The sequence below is a fragment of the Mesocricetus auratus genome, unplaced genomic scaffold (assembly GCF_017639785.1).
Source record: "Mesocricetus auratus isolate SY011 unplaced genomic scaffold, BCM_Maur_2.0 Super-Scaffold_100053, whole genome shotgun sequence".
NCBI classification, from domain to species: Eukaryota; Metazoa; Chordata; class Mammalia; order Rodentia; family Cricetidae; genus Mesocricetus; species Mesocricetus auratus.
In genome coordinates this window covers 2,002,016-2,023,266 of record NW_024429230.1, presented here as the reverse complement: position 1 = coordinate 2,023,266, position 21,251 = coordinate 2,002,016, and the positions used below count along the sequence as shown (strand labels likewise).

Genomic DNA, 21,251 nt, shown 5'->3' with positions numbered 1-21,251 from the left:
GTCTCCCCGCCACAGCCCAGGGCGCCCCCTCCTCCGGGCTGGGATTCCGGGGACCCCCCCCACACACAGGGGCCTCCCCCGCCAGGCTGGGCTGCAAAGGCCCGGTCCCCGCTCCGCGCCCCTCGCTGCCCGCAGGTCAACTCAACCCCCCGCTTCCCTCCGGATTCCATTCCGGAGCGGCCTCCCCCGGGCCCCCCAACCGTCTCCCCGCGGTCGTCAGAGCCCCCGGCTCTCCACTCACCCTTGGCGGCGGGCGCCCCCCAATCTCTCCCCTCTCCTCAGCCTCGGAGCCCGCTCACCTCCGCGGTGGGAGCCGAGCTGCCGGGACCCGGCTCGGAGCCGGCGTCCGGGGCGCCGTCGGAGTCCGGAGTCCTCGGCGCGTCGGCGGAGAGCAGCGTCTCGAGCGGCAGACGCAGGGCCCGGGCAGGGGAGCCGGAGCGCAGGCGGGAGCCGGCTCGGCTACGCGCGGGCATCGCTCCGGCCCCGTCGGCGCCGCGCCGCCAGCAGCGGCCCGCCGAACCGGAACTGCTTCAGGGGGCGGGGCGCTATCGGAGGAGGGGCGGGGCCAAGACCGGAAGGGAGCCGAGGCGGGGGGGGGTGGGGGAAACCGGAGGCGAGGGTGAGAGCGCATGCGTCAGGCCCAAGGCTAGGCAGCCGAGGGGTCCTAATGGAAATGGGAGAGAGCCTTCCCGTGGAGTTGCCGACCCGGCTGGAGTCCTTTTCAGGGGCTAGCTCCTCTTCAGCCAGTTCCGAGGTGACATGGTCTGTTGCTCCTTTATTCCCTGTCCGTGTTAGAGACTGTAATCGCAATCCTTGTTGTCCACTCTGCAAAGTCGACCTCACACACGCCAAGAAGCGTCGCAGCCTGACACAGCGCTGACAGTCAGCCTGGACCCCAGCTGGCACGCCAGCCCCAAACGGCTCTCCTGGCACTGCTGTGCCCCGCCCAGCGGAATGCCCCCGCCAACCCAAGCCTAGGACCGACAGAAACCGCGCCCAAGGCCCTCTGCAGCTGCCGTCCTGGGTCCTCCTCGCCTCTGCTTTCCTGAACGACGCAGGAGCAGCTTGGGTGTTTCTGAAGGGGTTGGGGACAAGTTCTGAGGCGATGATAGAAGGGCAGACATCGGTGCCTTGGTGTGGCCTTTCCCTTCAAACTGACACAAAGAGGAGGGGTAGCCAGGAGTCTGCTCAGTGCCCACACACCGCCAGGGCCTCCATGAAGCCACATGAGACAGTGAAAGACATCTCATCTCCCACAGCCCTGCCTTGCAGGCAGGGGCCTCTCCCACCCTCGGAATGTTTCGGATGAGGGTAGAATTGTAGATCAGGGTTAGAGCACTTACACCTACCTAGAACTCTAATTGGAGGGGATTCGGTATCCTGGGCACAGCTGGCACTGAATGCATGTGACACACACATGTGCGAGCACTCAAGATGATTGTTTTTGTTTTGTTTTATGTTTTTGGAGACAGGGTTTCTCTGTGTAGCTTTGGAGTCTGTCTTGGAACTCGCTCTGTAGACCAGGCTGGCTGCGAACTCAAAGATCCACCTGCCTCTGCCAAAATACTTTTTAAACGTATTTTATATTTGTAATTGTTTGCCTGCATGCATGTCTGGACCCTTAACCACTGAGTCATCTCTCCAGTACCAATAAAAATTGTTTTTTTTTTTTATAGACAGGATTTCTCTGTGTAACAGGCCTGGATGTCCTAGAATTCACTTTGTAGGCCAGTCTGGCCTCAAATTCACAGAGATCCACCTGCCTCTGCCTCCCAAAGGCTTTGGAGCCTGTCCTGGAACTCCCTCTGTGTACCTACCAGGCTGGCCTTGAAATCACAGAGGTCTGCTTACCTCTGCCTCCTGAGTGCTGTGGTTAAATGCATGTGTCATCACTGCCCTGTTCCAATAAAATATTTTTGCTTATAAAAATAACAAATCTTAGGCAGTAGTGTTGCACACCTTTAGTCCCAGCATTTGGGAGGCAGAGGCAGGTGAATCTCTGTGAGTTCAATGCCAGACTGGCTTACAAAGTGAGTTCCAGAACAGCAGGCCTGTTACACAGAGAAATCCTGTCTGGGGGAAAAATAATCATAACAAATCTTTTAAAAATGTTTCTACTGCCAGGTTCTTTGACTCTCAGAACTCAGGGCAATTTTTTGTTCACCTCTCTTTGACATACAGGGACCCATCAGCTTTCTCTTTAAGAAATCAGCTATTGCCTTGAGAGATGGCTCGGAGGTTAAGAGCACTGGCGGCTCTTCCAGAGGTCATGAGTTCAATTCCAAGTAGTCACATGGTGGCCCACAACCATCTATAATGGGATATGGTACCCCCTTCTATCGTGCAGGCAAACATGATAAATAAATCTTTAAAAAAAGAAATTGGCTATCTTCATTATAGGACCATCATGCAGATCTTCCATGTGAACTTTCTGGGCACACCAGATGTTCCTCCATGTCTCCCTAAGTTTTTCTGACCCCACAACTCAGGAAATTTCCCCCGTGTTCCACAGTTAAAAGGATCCAATCCATCATAGCCTTTGGTCTCTCACAAAGTCCTTTTCTAACACTCATCACTCAGTGCTTTAACTCTGTCCTCAGAACCTAATAATCTCTATGCAAGGGCTGGACACCTATTATTAAACTATTTCAAAACACTTACTGTATGCTAGGCATAGTGAATCTTTTGTTTTGTTCAACCCTTGAAACAATTCTCCAGGCCAGGCATTGGTGGTGCACACCTTTAATCCCAGCACTCGGGAGGCAGAGGCAGGCGGATCTCTGTGAGTTCGAGGCCAGCCTGGTCTACACAGCCTCCAAAGCCACAGAGAAACCCTGTCTGGAAAAAAGAAGAAGAAGAAGAAGAAGAAGAAGAAGAAGAAGAAGAAGAAGAAGAAGAAGAAGAAGAAGAAGAAGAAGAGAGAGAGAGAGAGAGAGAGAGAGAGAGAGAGAGAGAGAGAGAGAGAGAGAGAGAGAGAGAGAGAAACAAGTCTCCGGGGCAGGTGTGTGCTTAGGTTTACAGAAGAAACTGATGGAGGTGGAGAAATGACTTGCAGGGTCCATTTCCGTGTTCTCGGAGACTTTAGGGATGAGAGTCGGCACAAGAGGGATAGGTCTTGCCTTCTTTGGAGGCCTCTGGGACTTGCTGAGTCACTTGGTCCCACCTGTCACTGCCAATCTTTGGGAAGAAGAAATGACACGGGGGGGGGGAGGGGTGGCAGAGAAAAATGCGCTGAAGGCAGCGGCGGAGCAGGCTGGCCCATGGCTGAGGCTGTCATCCCAAAACTGGGCGAAGGAACGGAAGCCACACCTTGCCCTAGTGTCCTGCAGCTGGAAGAGCTCCTGAGGTCCGGGAGAGCCTCTTGCAGCCACGTAGACGAAGTCTGGCCCAACCTTTTCATAGGAGATGCGTAAGTGGCTGCTGACAGGGTTGTACGAGTGGGTCAAGGAGAAACAAACAACCCCCAACTCTTTACCAGAGGAGGAGGCAGAGAGGGAACGAGGAGAACTATTTGCTTCTAGCTCGCCCCGTCAGCAATTTTCTCCGGACTCCTAAGCGCCAGGAGCGGTTCAATGACCAGTTTCTAGCAGCAGGGGGAGTCTTTTGGTTTTGTTTCTTGGGAAGATCTAAGGGAGTTCCTGGCTGGAACATCCCTGCGGTCTTCAGGCACACCTTAGACAGCTGGCCAGTCTGGGAAGCAATAACGTTTGGAATATGAAACGATGTAGACGGAGCACACAGTCTGGTTTCAGCTTGCCTTTTGTGGACACTGAGCGGGTGGAGAAGCCTGACCTAGGATGAATCAGGAAAGGTGTCACTTCTAAATATTTGTAGATTAGGAGCAAGTATGACGTGGTGACCAAGTGATTCTAGATGATGTGTGAGTAAGAGGACATGTGACAAGAAGGGAGGGGCAGATAGTTGTCAGGGCTGAAGCAATCTCTTCCTGCCTTTGGTGGGGGAAGGCTGCCGGAGACAGCAAGAGACGGAAACACAGCCCTCGAGCTCAGAGACTGGGACAGAGGGCTGCAGGCCCAGCTCGCCATAGATGGTTCTAGCTCCCTTTCTACCCGTATAGCTTTACCCTCCCCAAATCTGGTCCAACAAAGCTTCCCTCTGACTCAGAGGCTCAGCCCATACTCAGGCCCCTTTTTGCCCTTCCCAGGGCCACAGCAAATAACCGCTTTGAACTGTGGAAGTTGGGGATCACCCATGTGCTGAATGCGGCCCACGGGGGACTCTACTGTCAGGGAGGCCCTGACTTCTACGGCAGCAGCGTGAGCTACCTGGGGGTGCCAGCCCACGACCTCCCAGATTTCAATATCAGCACCTACTTCTCCTCAGCAGCTGACTTCATTCACCGTGCCCTCAGCACACCTGGGGGTAGGAGTTGGGGCTGAGTCCATATTCCATTCTGCTCACTTTTCGGGGGCGTATCCAATTTCCCCTCAGCATCCTCCCATGCCTGGTTTTGTTTTTGTGTGTGTGTGTGTGTGTATGTGTGTGTGTGTGTGTGTTGTGTTTCTTTGTTTTCCTCTTTTTGTTGTTGCTGTTCTAACAATTTTCTGCTCTATGCCTCAGCATCTTATCTGTCTGCTTCGCAGATGCAGAAAGTCAGCTGGGCGTTGGTGGTTCATGCTTTTAATCCCAGCTCTCGGGAGGCAGAGGCAGGTGGATCTCTGTGAGTTTGGGGCCAGCCTGATCTGCAGAGAGAGAGTTTCAGAACAGCCAGGGCTACACAGAAAACCCTATCTCAAAACAAAAACAAAAACAAACAAAACCAACCCAACAAACAGATGGAGAAAGTGAGGCCATAATGAGTTAGGAGCAGCCATGCAGCTGGAATCCAGGCCTCACAAACATCAGAACAAGTCTTACTCTGCAACAGGCAGAAGTCTGCCCTAAAGTACCTCCAAATGAGCGAAACAAAACACCCAGGGTACAACAGGCCTTGAAAGGCCTTGGGGTCCTTACTGTGTGTTCATCTTGGGAAAACAGTCATGCTCTTTTTCTCTGTGACCCTGGGCAAGCCAGTGCCTTCTGGGTTTCCGCTTCCTCATTTTTTTGTGATGAGGGTTTTGGCAAGGTTCATGTTGCTTTGTAATTGCCAAAGCACTTTGACATTTTTTTTTTCTGCATCTATTCATCCATCACCTAGTCATTATTCACCCCATGTCAGGGAAGGAACTAAACACTCAGAAGCCAAGGCCCCTACTCTTGTAGAACCTGCTAATCAAACAGTGACATATCCTGATATGTCACTGATACAAGAGGGCAAATGTGCAGAGCTACGTAAACACCCAATCCGGAGGACAGCTGTGTCAGGGTTTCCCTCTGCAGCCGTTTCCCTAGGTCATGCGCAACAAGGACTAATTGCTTGGTGACTCAAGTGATGCCTCGAGTGGTGAGGAAAGTTGATGTGACTTCGTGGATGAGCAAAGGCCAGTCAGACCAAGATGAGAAGAAAGGTCAGAGGCTATGGCAGCCCCGGGGCACTGAAAGTCTGCCTGTGTTTGCAAAGCTGAGGCTTGGAGTAGGTTCTGATTGAGGTGAGGTGCATGGTTAGGATCTCAAGTCCTCAGAGGCTTGTTTTTATTTTTTTAGTTTCTCCAGACCCGTTTTTTGTTTGTTTTGTTTTGTTTTCCTGTGTAGCCCTGGCTGTCCTGGAATTACCTCTGTAGAGCAGGCTGGCCTCAAACTCAGAGATCAGCCTGCCTCTGCTTTCCAGGTTCAGGGACTAAAGGTTTGCACCAGCACCGTCTAACCTCAAAGGCTTTTGTAAGTCGTGTTGAGGGTTTGGACTGTGTTTCAAGACAGATGTTAGTCTACGCATTTGAAAGACCAGGAAACCAGGAAACGGAGGCCCATAAAGGCTGAGGGACTTGCACAGGGTCCCATACTACACCCAAGACAGGTTCAGGAATGGAATTTAGGTTTGGGCCCCATGCTTTGGGTGGGCTGACTGGTGGGTAGGGGTCAATCACCCGAATGTCTTCTTCAGCTAAGGTGCTAGTGCACTGTGTGGTAGGAGTGAGCCGCTCGGCCACGCTGGTCCTGGCTTACCTCATGCTGCACCAGCAGCTGACCCTACAGCAGGCAGTGGGCACAGTGAAGGAGCGCCGATGGATATTCCCCAACCGTGGCTTCCTCCGCCAGCTCTGCCAGCTGGACCAGCAGCTGCGGGGTGCAGGCCAGAGCTAAGGAGTCAGGTAAGGAAGGGCAAGGAGGCGGAGCTGCGTGTGACTGAGGGCATGGGCAGTGGAGCCCGAGACGGAGCTGTTGGGCAGGGCTGTGTGTGGCTGAAAGAGAGGACTCGCTCCCTTTCCCAAACTGCTGTGTTCTCCATCCAGCGCCCGACAGGCCATCCTCTCTCTCCCAGCCCCCTCTAGTCTGTGTGCACCCGTGGGAGGGCGCCAGATCCCCTGGAACCGGAGTTACAAACAGGGGTGAGCTGTCACGTGGGTGCTGGAACCTGAACCCGGCTCCTCTGGAAGAGCAGCCGGTGCTCTCAACCACTGAGCCATCCCTTCAGCCCCCCTCCTGGATTCTTTAACTCTCCAGAGAACAGAGAAAGGTGGAAGACGGCTCAGTGGGTAAAAGCACTTGCCACACGAGGACCTAAATTTGAATCTCTAGAACCCACATTAGGCTGAACCTCATACTCTGTGGGGAGATAGGAGACAGAGACAAAGGAGCCCCTGGAAGTTACTGGACCCGGCATATGACACCCTCTTTCAAACGCGGAGAATAAGAGATGAGGAAAGGTTGGGGTTAGGAAGCCGTACGTGCAGTAGGTAAGGCCTTCCTGCCTGCTTGAGTGCTGCCCAGGCTCTCCTAAAGGCCTGCAGGACTCACACGTTCCCAGCCAGCAGCAGAGCCAGCCGGCACACACTTCCTCTGACGCGCTGGCGTTAGTAACCTGTGTAGGTGGCCAGTTCTTTCCCTCCAGACAGGAGTGGGAAACGAGGCAGAGCAGCGGGCTCTGCATCATGCCCAGTCCATCTCTTGCTTAGCCTGGAGTCTCAGACACCCTGGCCTCCGACCTCAGCACCTTGCCCATCAGACAGCTGGTCTGGGGGAAGTTGGTTAAGCAGGACTGCCCCATTGCCCAACTTGTGGAAATGACATCTACCAAGTTGTCTGTGTCATGAGAGGCTCCAGAGGTTTGCAGCACACAGGCTGTACAACCGTGCCCAGCAAGCCCACAGCTGAGGCCCTGTGGTGAGGTGGCTGTGCAGAGAGACCATGTCTCCATTAGCCCTTGATGTCAAACCTACCCTCGTCGTTTCTCCTGTATCCAGCTGATCTTGAAGCAGGCTAGGTAATAGCTCTAGCTCCTGTCCTGACATGCTGCAGCCAACCTAGACCTTTGTTTACCTGTAACATGAGGTTCTCTCCTCTCCAGAACCAGTCCTTACTCTCCGCCACCAGGCTCTGCCAGCTTGCTACTCTGGCCCTGGCCCTGATGACAGCCGTAGCACCTTTGGATGCACCGATGACGGAAGGGGCCCGGTGTGGGGCTCACCTGAGAGCCTGCCGCTTCATCTGCTCCCTCCAGCGTTCCCCGCACCCTCCCAGCCGCGGTCTTCAGTCTCCACAGGTGGGAAAGGGCTGTCTGTCAGCTGAGGTCAGGGTTCCCCAAGTTCCCTGATGGGCTAGTGAGGCTGACTCTCAATGCTCTCCCTGAGCCTCAAGGAGAGTTCCGTGGCTGAGTCTTAGCTCCTGTGTGGGTGGGTGGGGACGGGGTAGGGCTGGAGAGTATTATGGTATGGCTAGAGCATCTGGATTAAAAGGAGAGGTTTTTTAAATAATGTATTTAACTTTATTTTATGTGCATTGGTATGAAACTATCAGATCCACTGGAGCAGGAGTTACAGACAGTTGTGAGCTGTCATGTGGGTGCTGGGTCCTCTGGAAGAGCAGTCAGTGCTCCTAACCATTGAGCCATCTCTCCGGTCCCAAAAAGAGAGGTTTTTAATGTCAAATCTAAAGGATTCTCACTAGCATTACCCTTGGGCATCCCTGTCTTTGAGGGAGGGAGAGGGCAGTGGAGAGGAGAGCTGCTCCTGGATAAAGCCCCTAACCACACACACCTGCTCTGTAATCCCCTTACACCTTTGCCTGTCTGTGATACCTCAGCTGAATCTGGATCTTACTCCTGAGCTAGTCACACCCAACAGAGGCTTCCAGGCCATGAGCAGATGTTCGCACGCCATCAGTGTGCCTGTGCCTTGAGCCATTTCTTCTCCGTCCTCCTGCATAAATCCTTTCAGCTCTCTGCCTTCTGCCCTTGCTCTGAGCAACCTTTGAAAACCGAGGGAGTTTGGGGGAGGGAGTTTGGGGGAGGGAGTTTGGGGGAGGGACAGGGCTATGTGTCTGGCTGGCTGGCTGTTTTGACCAGTGCTGCAACGGAACTGGGGGCTTCAGGCATACTAAATAAGTGCTTTAGCACTGAGCAACGCCTCCCAGCCCTGAAGGGAGTTTTTTTTTTTTTTTTTGGTTTTACGAGACAGGGTTTCTCTGTATTTTTTGGAGGGGGAGGTGTTTTTTGTTTTGTGTGTGTGTGTGTGTATACATATATATATATACATACATATGTATGGTTTGCTTTTTTTTTTTTTTTTTTTTTTTGGACAGGGTCTCAGGTCTCACTCTGTAGTCCTGGCTGGCCTAGAACATTCTGCAGACCAGGCTGTCCTTGAACTCACAGAGCTAGCTCTTCCTGCCTCTACCTCCCGACTGCTGGGATTAAAGGCGTGCACCAACACCACCCAGCTCTGAAGGGAATTTTTAAGATTGCTTGCTTGACTTTTTTTCCTTTTCCCTGCCCAGCTAGCCAAATACACTCAGGCTTCCCAGCACCGGCAGACCCTCAGAGTTTCCTGTATCCTAACGTTGAGACTGAGGCCTGGGGCTGAGCATAACGTTAAGACTGAGGCCTGGCTGAGCTTGGGGCTGACCATGCCCTGGGACCAATGGGCAAGTGGGGAGTGGCGAGGGGAGACAGAAGGGAGAGGACAACATGCTTTATAATTAAACTCAAATCAAAAAATAGAAGCAGCATCAAGTGTGCAGAGACGGGCGGCTGGAAGCTGGCAGTACACCCTGCCTGTCAGAGAAGACTACAGCCTGGGCAGGATCTCCTTACAGGTGGGTGAGCGGCCTCAACTCAGGGACCCCTGAGAATGCTGGGTAGTGGTACCCATAGCACCCCCACCTAGGCTGTGTTGGGCAACTGTGAGGATTGTGTTGGGGTGGCCCAACTGGTCAGAGGTAGAGGCACAGAACTCTGCCTTTCACTGCTGTATGACTTTGGGCCTATTGCTCTATCTCTGTGAGCTCAGTTCTCTCATCAGATAAGTGGGGGTGTGGTTACGGCCTGCCGCAACGGAGGACTGTGTGGACTTAGTGGGAAGATGTGAGTGCTGGGCTCGGTCTGGTCTGTAATGTGTTTCCTTAAGCTGTGACTACACTCAAGAAACAGAGACCCAGGGGAGGCCTCGGCAGACTGTAGAGGCCTATCCTCTGAGGGCACTGCTGAGTCCTAAGATGAAGAGAGAGATTACAGCAATGAGATAACGTGATGCCCATTGACTGGGCATCTCCTGTGATGCAGGAACTCTAGGAGGCACATATCATTTGTGATGTCATGGGGGTCTCCCAGCAGCCCTTAGTGAAAATCTGTGCTCAGAGACTCTCACTCAGGCCCATCTCCTTCCAGGGTGCAGAGAAGCACACTGGGCAGAGACCACCACAGGCCCACCCTTGGCATCTGTCTGCCATGGTTCCCGAGGCCCCTTTCCCAGACTCCTCAATGTTCTCCTGTGAGAACTCCAGTCCCACTTGGCCTATGCTCCCCTGGAGAAGAGGGGAGGCAGAGAGAGGGGGCATCGGGGAAGACCAGGAGGAATGTGCCCTGGGGTCACAGCTAAAGAGGTAGGCAGCAAGCAGCTGTCCTGCCCCCAGGTGGCTGGGCAGGGCCCGGGCTGTGGGCATGCACGGTAGTATTCTAGAAGGCTGTGGGAGACAGACAACAGCGCAAGCTAGAGCTGAGCGGCTGTGAAGCCAACAGAGAGCAAGCGTGTAGCCTGAAAACAGTGGCAGTGTGCAGAAGGCCCGCAGAGCTAGTGGAGGCCAGGTGTCGCCAGGGGCAGCGTTAGGGCTGTTACGAGTGTGAAGAGACAGGCCTGTTCCTACACGACACTCATGTCACATTCTCACACGCTGAAGTGGACACGTCCGTGTCAAGCAGGGCCCTCCAAAAGGCAGCAAGAATCAAGGGAACTGTGTCCCTGGGCTGCCTTTGGGATGGGGGCGGGGCTAAAACTTTTTAAAAATGGGTCACTGAGTGAGTGCGCCTGGCTTTGGCTGATAGGTGGGAGCCCTCAGGGGACCTGAGCAGATAACCCGGCTACATAATCCCTGAGCGCCTGAAGCAAAGCCCTAGGTAGGACCTGACCATGAGGCCCTAACTCCAAGAAAACCCTTTCCTGCAGATCTAGGTTAGACCTGGAAGACTGAAAACTGCCCTAAATCCCTGACATAGTTCCTCTGGGCCAGCTGTGCTGCCTGGTAGCCATGGCCACCAGGGGGCAGACTTACCCCATACCAAGTTTAGCAGGCCTGTGAGGGCCCAGAGTTTTCCCAAATCCCTGTCTGGTTCCTTTCAGAGCTGGAGCAGTCTACCCCGTGGCTCCAGGCCAGCGTGGCTGTTGGAGTTCCCTGGCCTCAGAGGTCCCTTCCAACCCAATGTCCCTTGGTCTGGAGTTACCTCTTGCAGCCTGCAGAATACCAGAAAATCTATTGAAGTCAGGCAACCTCAGCAATCTTTAACTTGAGGAACTCAGGTAGAGACAGGAGTGAAAACTTGGCTTAGGCCACAGAATGTATCCTGGCCAATTTTTAAGGGAAGTGCGTTCTCCCTTCAGCTGGTCCCCATCTTCAGGAGGATTATAAGGACAAGTGTTTTCAGTACCAGAAACACCAGGGAAAGATGAAGAAACACTAGGGAGAAACTGCTTCCAAGCAGCCTAGACTTGCTCTCACCCCCACCCCCCCACCCCCACTGGCTCAAAATGGGTGACCTAGAATTCTAGGCGCTTCACAGCATTTGTGTTCTGGACGGAATCTGCCTTAGGACTGTTCCACTCACAGGCAGAGTCCTGCCCCTGCACCCAGTCCCCCATTCCTGGCCCCAGACCATGCCCTAGGTAGGTGGCAGGCCGCTCAGCCTGTCCTGAGAGGTCACAGTGGGCATGAGGGAGAAAGCCCGGTCCTCACTTCCTCCCAACTCACCATCAACCCGCTGGGTGAGCCTGGCCAAGCCGGTGGCCTCCTGGGTGCCCGTTTCTTTTTCTGGTCCTGGCTCTGCCTGCCAGAAGGAAAAGATGCTCTACCCAGTCTGTACCTTCTCTAGCTACTCCTTGAAGGGACCAGGGGAAGTTTACCAAGATAGGTCTCCCTTCCCACTAAGGCAGCAGGCCCGGGTTCTGGTGCCTCTGACATCCCAGCTCTGCAGGGTCCCGGATGGCCTGAGCCAGCTGACTCCAGACACAGCCCACCCCATCCGGGTGAGGCCTGCGCAGCTGCAATGGCCTGAGTCCCGGGGGTAAGGAGGGAAAGCCCGGGGCCTGCAGGCAGATGCAGCTCAGCCCTGACAGGTTCCTACAGGAGACAGAGTTGGTGACCGCCCCCCTGGCAACTGGAAGGTTTGGGGAAGGAACCGAAGTCACTCAGAAGTGGATATCAACCCCAGGGCTGTCATCAGCCACTTGTCTTTGTATGTCTCCGAACTGACCCCCTGAGCTTCAGTGTCCCTTAGTGGAAAACGAGGGACATACGTTAACAAGGGATACATTCTGCATAAGAGAGGCCCCAGCTCACCTGGTGTGAAAGAGCCGATCAGTGCCAAATAGTAGCTGGGCTCTGACCCTGGACAGCGCTCTGAAAGTGGGGGTTTGAGGACCAGCCCTAGAAACAGCAGGGGTGGGGTAGAGAAGAGCTGCCTGGGGTTGATGGACATCCCGGGTGCTTTCTGAGAGCCTGAGCCAGCTGGAGTTTCCAGAGACTTAAGGGGTAGGGTCTGCACTGATTTGTTCTACAGAGATCCCCAAAGTTCCTAAGGCCAATGTTTCTAACATCCAGAGCCTCAGGGAAGGTCTGCTTAGCGCCATGGCACTGACATGGGGATTCTAGTTCTCCTTGTTCCCAGGGAAAAGGTTCTAGGTTCTAGCCTCAGTCAGCATAGCTGAGGCTGGCCCCACAGCATCCCAGGGGCTCCTGGTGCTGCATCCCAGGCCTCCCTGTCCACTGGACCCATCCTTGGGGAGCCTGCCCCAGCTGTGGCTGTGTCCGCTCTGTTCCAGGATGGACTCCCTGCAGAAGCAGGACCTTCGGAGGCCAAAGATTCATGGGGCAGTCGAGGTGTCCCGCTACCAGCCCCCCACTCTGGCCTCGCTGCAGCGATTGCTGTGGGTCCGTCGGACCACCACACTGACCCACATCAATGAGGTCTGGCCCAACCTTTTCTTGGGAGATGCGTAAGTAAGACCCACGCGGGAGCTGGGGGTGGCAGGAGGGTGTGAGTAGCAGGACGGGCCTCCTTCAGAGGTATCCGCTGCTTCTCACTGCTCACATTTGTCTTCCTTGCTGTGCTTGTCATAGAAACAGAACACAGGCAAGAAAAATATACAAAACACATACAGTTTCACATTTCAGAAACAGGGGATTACTTGTGCGAGTCCCATTTATCCATGGATAACTACACTTTAAGTGACCTTTAAAAAATTTTTTTTAAAGATAACGTGTCAAATACCCCAGGTTGGCTTAACTCCCTATAATACCTGAGGATACCTTGAATTTCTGATCCTCCAGCCCCCACCTCCAAAGCACTGAGATTACAAGTGTACATCACCATGACTGTTTTGTGCTGGGTATCAAACTCAGGGTGTACGCTAGGCAAACCTAGTGTGTGCTGGGCGAGCACCTCCAAACTGAGCTGTGCCTTCCCTGCCTAAAATAATCATCATCATCATAGCCGCCATCTCACTATGCAGCTCTGGCTGGCTATCTTAGAACTCACTGGGTAGAGCAGGCTGGCCTCAAACTCAAAGACCCACCTCTCCAGAGCTGGGATTAAGACACATGTTACCATGCCTGTCTCATTATTTTTTTAAAATTGGTATGTCTTCATTGTTCATGCTGATGGGTTTGGCAGAGGTTTTTCAAGTTCTCACATCCTACTCACCTTCCTATGCTCGCCCCCATTTTGTTTGCATTTGAGACAGGGTCTCACTATAGTCCTGGCTAACCTAGAATTGTCTAGGTAGACCAGGCTGGTCTTGAACTCACAGAGATCCGCCTGCCTCTGCCTCCCCAGTGCTGGGATTCAAGCGTGTGCCGCTGTGCTCCACCGCGTTCTCTCCCTCACATCAGTCTGGTCCTTTCCACCAGAGAACGCTGCTTCTGTTTTAGGGCCACATGTATGCAATACATACATGATTTTATGTAGCTGCGTAGAACCTAGGAACCACAAACTAGTGAACACATAAGATACTCTCTGGGTCTGTGTAATTTTACTCTTTAGTACCTCCATTTACACTCATGTCTTTTTTGTTCTTTTGAGACAGAGTTTCTCTGTAGCCGTGGGTGTCCTGGAACTCGATTTGTAGATCAGGCTGAGCTTGAACTTACAGGGATCCTCCTGCCTCTGCCTCCCAACTGCTGGGACAAAAGGCATGTGCCACCACTGCCTGGCTTTATGCCCATTTCAAAAGCATTATTTTTCTTTCAAGTTCCACTACCTAAGCAACATAGATGGGCCATTTGCCTGTCTTCAAAAGTTAGAGTAAATAATATGTAAATTGTTTTTTGTTTTTTTATCTTGTGGGGCTAAAGAAATGACTCAGCAGTTAAGATCACTTACTGCTCTTGCAAAGGCTCTGAATTTGGTTCCCAGCACCCACATGACAGCTCACAACAGCCTGTAACTCCAGTTTCAGGGGATCCAACGACCTCTTCTGACTTCCGTAGGCTCCTTCATGCACATGGTGCACATAAACTCACAGCAGCGCACACATGTACATAAATTTAAAATAAACTGCTTCCATGTGTGCATATGTATACATATACATACATATCTGTTTGTGTCCGTGTGTGTGTAAACACAGCTGCATACCTGCTGCAGGGCATCTGTGGCGGTCAGAGACACATTTTCTGCCTGATTGTCCTCTGCTGCACATGCCAGGCTAGCAGGCCCAGGAGATTCTGGGAATTTTCCTGTTTCCACTACAGGAGCGATGATACATCACAGACACGCAACACTTGCAACTGGTTTTTATATGGGTGCCAGGGACTTGAACTCAGGTCCTCAAGCTGCCCAAATTGCATGTATTTCATGGACAGAATCATTTGGTTAAAACTGTGTGACACAATGTTTTTCTGAATAGCTGCAGATATTATTATATAGTATTCCATCGTGTGACTATACAGTAAATTCTTCATTTGTACTGATTCCACATTAAACTACTACAGTAATCCTAGTAACAGGTATCCTGGGAAAACATGAGTTTTCTAAGGTTTCTACAAGAGAGAAGGAGAGAGAGAAAGAGAGAGGGAGAGAGAGAGGCAGAGAGACAGAGAGACAGAGACAGCTCTTGCAGACCAGGCTGGCCTCAAACTCACAGAGATCCTCCTGCCTCTGCCTCCCGAGTGCTGGGACTAAAAGTGTGTGCCACCACTGCCTGGCTAAAATGCCATCACTTTGTAATACTGTTTTGAGATATGCTTTATATAGAAAGCTTTTTCAATGAATTCTACTATATATTTAAAAATTCTTAAACATTCTGTTTTATAGCCAGTATTTTCACAGGTTCTTAGTAGAATATAAACATCTTCCCTTGTTTACCTGCATTCACCACATTTTAGCGAGTCATGGTGTTACATCATTTACGCACACAGGAATTTGCTTCATCTGAGGGATGTGTTCTACAGTCCCCAGTGGATATCTAAAACTGAAGACTATATCAAATGCTCATAAAATATGCTGTTTTTTTCCTACTAACACAGACCTTTGTAAAGTTTAGTAAATTAGATTAAGAAAGTAATGCTAGTAGGGGTCGGAGAGGTGACTCAGTGGTTAAGAGCACTAGCTGATCTTCCAGAGATCATGAGTTCAATTCCCAGCAACCACATGGTGGCTCTGTAGCTTTGGAGGCTGTCCTGGAACTAGCTCTTGTAGACCAGGCTAGTCTCGAACTTACAGAGATCCACCTGCCTTTGCCTCCCGAGTGCTGGGATTAAAGGTGTGCGCCACCAACGCCCGGCTATAATAAATAAATCTTAAAAAAGAAAGTGACACTAGTAATAACAAAACAGTAATTACTATATTAAATAAAAGCTAATTGAACACAGGCCTGTGATACCATGACAGCCAATCGTATAACTGAGACAGCCAATCAACAATTAATGGTTAATGAAGCCTGCAATGCGAATACACTGGCCTAAAGGGCAATGCTTGTCCTCGTTCTAGCTTGCTGTTACTGTGATAAAACATTGACCAAAACCAGCTTAGGGAGGAGAGAGTTTATTTGGATGACAGAAGAGTTGGCCATCAATAGCAGCTAAGGCAGGGGCTGGAAGCAGAAACCATGGAGGGTGGCGGCTTCTGACTCAGTCCCTCTGACTTGCTAAACTTTCTGACACAGCCGGGCCCTGCTAGGGATGGCACCGCCCATAGTGGGCTGTGTCCTCTTAAGTCAGTTAGCAACTGAAGCATGCCCCGAGACACGCCCACAGGCCAGGCAGGGTCACAGCTCCTCAACTGAGGCTTTCTCTACACAGATCTGTAAAGCTGACAACTACTGCTGGCTATGACAGCCTAGGGCACATCACAGCAGGACAGTGCAAAGCTTAATCTATTGTTTACTTGTAATTATTTTTTTCACTATTTTGAATCCATACTTGACTGGGTATAAATGAAACTCTGAAATGTAAAACTACAGATAAAAGTGGATTAATATACCACACTTTTGAGATCCGCCTGTCTCTGCCTCCCGAGGCTGGGATTAAAGGTGTGTGTGCCACCAATGCCCAGCTAGTATACCATACTTCATAACCTATTACAGAATAAAGTTGTTTTTTCTGTAAAAAAAAAATAAGTTTTCAGTCGGCCAGTGATATCACATACCTTTAATCCAAGCACTTGGGAGGCAGAGGCAAGAGGACCTCCCTGAGCTTGAGACCAGCCTGACCTACAGAATGAGTTCCAGAACAGCCAGAGCTACACACAAAGAAATCCTGTCTCAAAAAAACAAAACAAATGAGCAAACAAAACAAAAACAAGAACAACAAAAAAAAAAACCTTCTCTTCCAAATATCACTAAGTTCAGCTTATATAATGTCTGTTGGCACATTTTGAATTCTTCCTTTTAGGATGTTCCTAGAAGAAGTGTTTACAGAAAAGTATACACATATTTATAAGGTTTTCTTTCTCTCTCTCTTTTTTTTGGGGGGGGTTTCAAGACAGGGTTTCTCTGTATTGTTTTGAAGGCTGTCCTGGAACTCGCTCTGTAGACCAGGCTGGCCTCGAACTCACAAAAATCCACCTGCCTCTGCGTCCTGAGTGCTGGGATTAAAAGCATGTGCCACCAGTGCCTGGCACACAGCTAGACATCCCTTCAGGAAGTTTCCCAGGATGAAAGGTGTTTCTCAGCCTGTGGTGCCATGGCTACATTGGGGGTTGAATGACCCTTTCACAAGGGTTGCATACAAGATAACCTGCATCTCAGGTATTTACATTATGATTAGTAAAAGCATCAAAATTACAGTTATGAAGTAGCAATGAAATAATTTTATGGTGGGGGTGGTCAGCACAGCATGAGGAACTGTGTTAGAGGTCACAGCGTTAGGACAGTTGAGAAGCCCTACTCTAGAGGATTGCGTTTGCTAGGGAAGGAAGTCCGCTGTTCAGTCTCTACCCTTGGAGGAGAACAGAGGGGTGAGGTTAAGTTCTGACCCTGTGAGACCAACCCCCGCCCACTTCCCATGTGCCTTTCCCTTAGGTATGCTGCCCGAGACAAGAGTCGATTGCTCCAACTGGGCATCACCCATGTTGTGAATGTCGCTGCAGGCAAGTTTCAAGTGGACACAGGTGCCAAGTTTTACCGTGGAACACCTGTGGAGTACTATGGCATTGAGGCTGATGATAATCCCTTCTTTGACCTCAGTGTTTACTTTCTGCCTGTTGCTCGATACATCAGAGATGCCCTCAATACTCCCCAAAGTGAGCTTCTGGGGAAGGGCCTGGGCAGGGTGGGGGCAGGGTGGGATGCGGTGCTGTCCGTTTCTACAGTAGCACTGATGGGTAGGGAGCCCACGGCACCAACCCCATCATCAATCCCCCCGTTCTAAGGAGCGGGTGGCTGTTACCACTTAGTGAGTGTGTCGTGGAAATCAACAACTGCAGATATGACCAAGGGGGCTGGAGAGATGGACACAGATCTGTGGTCAGTCCCTGGAGCCTGCCTGGAAGAGGCAGCCATGGTAATGTGTGCCTGTTCTCCCAGCACCAGGTGGACAAAAATAGGAGGCTATCTGAGGCTCACATCAGAGCAGCCGAGCCAGTGAGAGACCCCGTCTCAAAATACAAAGGCAGGAGGTGCCTGAGGAGTAACCTCCAGATTTCTGACCTTTATATGTCCGTGCACACATTTGGATACACACCTGAACACTCATGTGTACCACCACATCAAAGAACACACACACACACACACACACACACACAATCCATTATGGACACTAGTATAACATATCCTTAGAAAGTGTCCAGTCGCTGGACGGTGGTGGCACACGCCTTTAATCCCAGCACTCGGGAGGCAGAGGCAGGCGGATCTCTGTGAGTTCCGGGCTGGACCGACAGCCTCCAAAACAATACAGAGAAACCCTGTCTCGTAAAAACCAAAAAAAAAAAAAAGAAAAAAAGAAAAAAGAAAGTATCCATTCACTAGGCAGAGCTCAGAGAGGAAACATTCAAGGCTTCACGGGCAGGAGAGAGCAGGATTGAGGGGAGATGGAGAGGGTGCTCACTCCCTGTGATGTAAATCCCTGTAAGGGGCTCTAGAAGTCTGATGATCCCTTCCCAGAATTGCATGGCCATCAGAGGCGGCCCCTCTGGGCTAGGGGGAGGAGCCTAGCTGCTCACTTGTCTCTACTAAATTGCTGTGTGGCCTCAAGCCTCCCTTGTCCCATCTGACAATGAGGACAGGGTTAGTTTTCCAGGGTGTTGAGACAGGTGGACAGAAGGGATGACCAGAGCTGTCCCTTCTTCTCAAAGGCGAGGCGGGTGCAGGCGGCTGATGGTAGTTTGGGTTTTCCTACAGGCCGCGTGCTGGTTCACTGCGCCATGGGGGTAAGCCGCTCTGCCACAGTTGTCCTGGCCTTCCTCATGATCTTCGAGAACATGACTCTGGTAGATGCCATCCAGACGGTGCAGGCCCACCGAGATATCTGCCCCAACTCAGGCTTTCTCCGACAGCTCCAGGTTTTGGACAACAGGCTGAGGCGGGAATCAGGACGACTCTGATTTAAGGAGCGCCTGAAGCCCTGACCCCCTCCATCCAGCGTGGCCCAAACTGACCTGCCTGGCCCTGGGGACGGTAGTCTCCCCTGTTTGCAGAGATCCTGAGATTTTTTCCAGCAAGTCGGGCCTCACTGAGGCAGGGCAGGCTGGGTAGTACCCTTCAGCAGGCGGAGTCCCCTGACCCAATCCAGAAATTCTTTATGCAGAAGAAAATTCAGTCTGTCTCTATAATAAAAGGTTCATCATAATAAAGATGTTGTGAGACCATGGCTTTATTGTCACGAAGGCCACAAGCCTCAGGATGTCTTGCCAGCCCTGATCAGCAGCCTGGAGGAGGGAGGAGCCCGAGGACATGGCAAGGCCCAATGAGGAGAGGGTGCAGGTGGGGATCGGTTAGTGATGATGTCCTGGGTTCAAGAGGAGGTCTGATGACATACTGAAGACCAGGTGACCTCTCCCTCACCTGTCCCCCTCACACCCTCACCCAAGGCTGAAGTTGTCTGTTAAAAAAGGAAAACAGAAAGTTCCAAGTGTCGTATACTCTCCCCGCCGTAGTCAAAATTCACTTTGGGGGGCCAGCAAGACGGCTCATCAAGCCAAAGATTTAGCACAAGCCCTGATGACCTGGCGTCAGTCTTCCACCTTAGAAAGGTAAAGAGAGAATGGACTCCATGAAGGTGTCCCCTGACCTCCATGACCATGCTACGGCACACATCACACCCTAACTCATCATGCCTGCACACAGAAACAGTAAAATGTTTATTTTAAAATAAAGCAAATGGGGCCGGGCGGGGGTGGCACACGCCTTTAATCCCAGCACTCGGGAGGCAGAGACAGATGGATCTCTGAGTTCGAGGCCGGGCTGGACTGACAACTTCCAAAACAATACAGAGAAACCCTGTCTTGTAAAACCAAAAAAAAAAAAAAAAAAAAAAAATGAAGGTCTTGCGACACAGCTGGGCAGGTAAAGGTGCTTGCTGCCAACCTGATTGAGTTCAGTCCCTGGGTCCCACATGTCGGAAAGAAAGAACCATTTTCCACAAATTGTCCACTTACCTCCGCACGCTGAGACATGAACGCACCACCCCCAAAACACAAGAATAGCAGCAAAAAAAGAGCAGTGTTAAAAATAAGACTCACTGTTGGAGCTGGGGTGTATTGCAGGGGTGAGGCACTTGCTGAGGAAATGTAACCCTGGGTTTGGTCCATGGCACTACAGAGAGCAAAGCAGCAAGGCACAGTATGTCTACGGATCTAACCCTCTGCATCTAGAGCCAGCCTAGACTACATAGGTAAGTTTCGGGCCGGGGGGTAGCTCAGTGGGTAGAGTGCTCGCCTAGTGTGCGTGAGGCTCAATGTCTTAGTTAGGGCTTCTGTTGCTGTATAGAGACACCATGACCGCGGAGACGCTGTGTCTGGATTGGCAGGCAGCGGGAAGAGAAAGCACACTGGGCCTGGCTTGAGCATTTGAAGCCTCAAAGCCTGCCCCCAGTGACACACTTCCCCCACCAAGGCTGTGACTGACAGTGTCACTTCCTATGCACCTGTGGGGGCCATTTTCATTCAAACCGTCACACCCAGCATGACATAAGCCATGTGTGTGCCCTCGAGTCGCAGACCCAGAATCCCAGCATTTGGGGAGGCAGAGGCAGAAGGATCCGAAGTTCCGGGTCATCCCAGCACACAGAGGGTGTGAGGCCAGCCCGGGCTCCGTGAGAAAAGGAGGAAGACAGGCAGGCAGTTCTTCTTGGGTTCCTCACTGGGAAACAGCGCGGCCCTGCCCTGCCTGTGAGGGGGAAATGATCCATGCTCCCCACTCCTCTCTGGCGGCTTCCTTAGAGCGTGAAGGTTTCTCTGGGTGCTGTCTTCGTGCCTCCCCGGTGCTCTTACTTTTCTGGGTGCATCTCAGCTCCCACAGCTTGAGGAACATCTCCAGGCTAAAGATGCAGACAGAGATGGGTCTTTACAGGTGAGCTCTCGGTCCAGTGCTCCAAACCTCTGCACCGCCCCACCCCCGCCCTCGTCTTGCTGGTCCCTGGTTGTAGCAGAGTGTCCCATGCCCGTGTTATTAGTTTTCCCAACGCTGTGCAAAACACCTGCTAGAGGCCACTTAAAGGAAGACGTCTTTTTGTTTGGTTTTTTAAGACAAGATTTCTCTGTGTAACAGCCCTGACTGTTCTGGAACTCACTTTATAGTCCAGGCTGGCCTGGAACTTAGAGAGATATGCCTGTCTCTGCCTCCTCAGTGCTGGGAAATGAAGACATGTGCCGCGGCCACCACTGGCTAGGAAGATGTTATTATGCTTCACAATTTCTGAGGAGACTGGTGGTAGCTCCATCTGCAGCAGCAGGAGTGTAAGGCTGCTCACACTGTATGAGCAGGAGTCAGAGAACTCAGAGTGTAGATCTGAATGAGAGCGGCCCACAAAGGCTCACATGTTTGAAAGCTTGGTCCCCATTTAGTGGAACTGTTTGGGAAGGATTAGGAGGTGTGGCCTTGTTTGGAGGAGGTGTGTCATTGGCGATGGGGCTTTAATGTTTCAAAAGTCTACACCTTGGTTCAGGCTCTCTCTCTCTCTCTCTCTCTCTCTCTCTCTCTCTCTCTCTCTCTCTCTCTCTCTCTCTCTCTCTCTCTCTCTCTCTCTCTTCTGCCTGCTGCCTGAAGATCAGGATG

The 21,251-nt window shown here is 51.7% G+C and overlaps 3 protein-coding genes across 8 annotated transcripts in view; 2 read left to right on the top strand and 1 right to left on the bottom strand.

Moving 5' to 3' along the window:
* The window catches only part of Samd8 (sterile alpha motif domain containing 8), a 43,017-nt gene extending 42,491 nt beyond the window's left edge, over positions 1 to 526 (bottom strand). Inside the window, exon 1 of one of the 2 annotated variants that reach the window (XM_005083524.4) lies at positions 300 to 526. In XM_005083524.4, the coding sequence (XP_005083581.1) occupies positions 300 to 473 (174 nt within the window). In that variant the 5' untranslated portion in view covers positions 474 to 526. Of the gene's footprint in view, positions 1 to 241 lie in introns of both variants that reach the window. The other variant, XM_013123174.3, reaches the window with a different exon arrangement.
* A 2,425-nt stretch (positions 527 to 2,951) lies between these two features.
* LOC121136172 (dual specificity protein phosphatase 13-like) lies at positions 2,952 to 4,582 on the top strand. The gene is made up of 2 exons (XM_040735966.1): positions 2,952 to 3,409; positions 4,166 to 4,582. The coding sequence occupies exons 1-2, from the start codon at positions 3,045 to 3,047 to the stop codon at positions 4,398 to 4,400; spliced, it is 600 nt and encodes a 199-aa protein (XP_040591900.1). The 5' UTR covers positions 2,952 to 3,044; the 3' UTR covers positions 4,401 to 4,582.
* On the top strand, positions 4,248 to 18,829 carry Dusp13 (dual specificity phosphatase 13). 5 transcript variants are annotated; one of them, XM_040735961.1, is made up of 7 exons: positions 4,248 to 4,383; positions 6,002 to 6,209; positions 7,406 to 7,600; positions 9,056 to 9,150; positions 12,366 to 12,539; positions 17,061 to 17,281; positions 18,378 to 18,829. In XM_040735961.1, the coding sequence occupies exons 2-7, from the start codon at positions 6,123 to 6,125 to the stop codon at positions 18,578 to 18,580; spliced, it is 975 nt and encodes a 324-aa protein (XP_040591895.1). In that variant the 5' UTR covers positions 4,248 to 4,383; positions 6,002 to 6,122; the 3' UTR covers positions 18,581 to 18,829. The 5 variants fall into 5 exon arrangements, with proteins under 5 accessions (XP_040591895.1, XP_040591898.1, XP_040591897.1 ...); XM_040735964.1 differs by lacking the exon at positions 4,248 to 4,383 and adding an exon at positions 5,445 to 5,549 and having other exon boundaries at positions 17,061 to 17,128; XM_040735963.1 differs by lacking the exons at positions 4,248 to 4,383; positions 6,002 to 6,209; positions 7,406 to 7,600; positions 9,056 to 9,150 and adding an exon at positions 9,743 to 9,936.
* Positions 18,830 to 21,251: the final 2,422 nt, after the last annotated feature.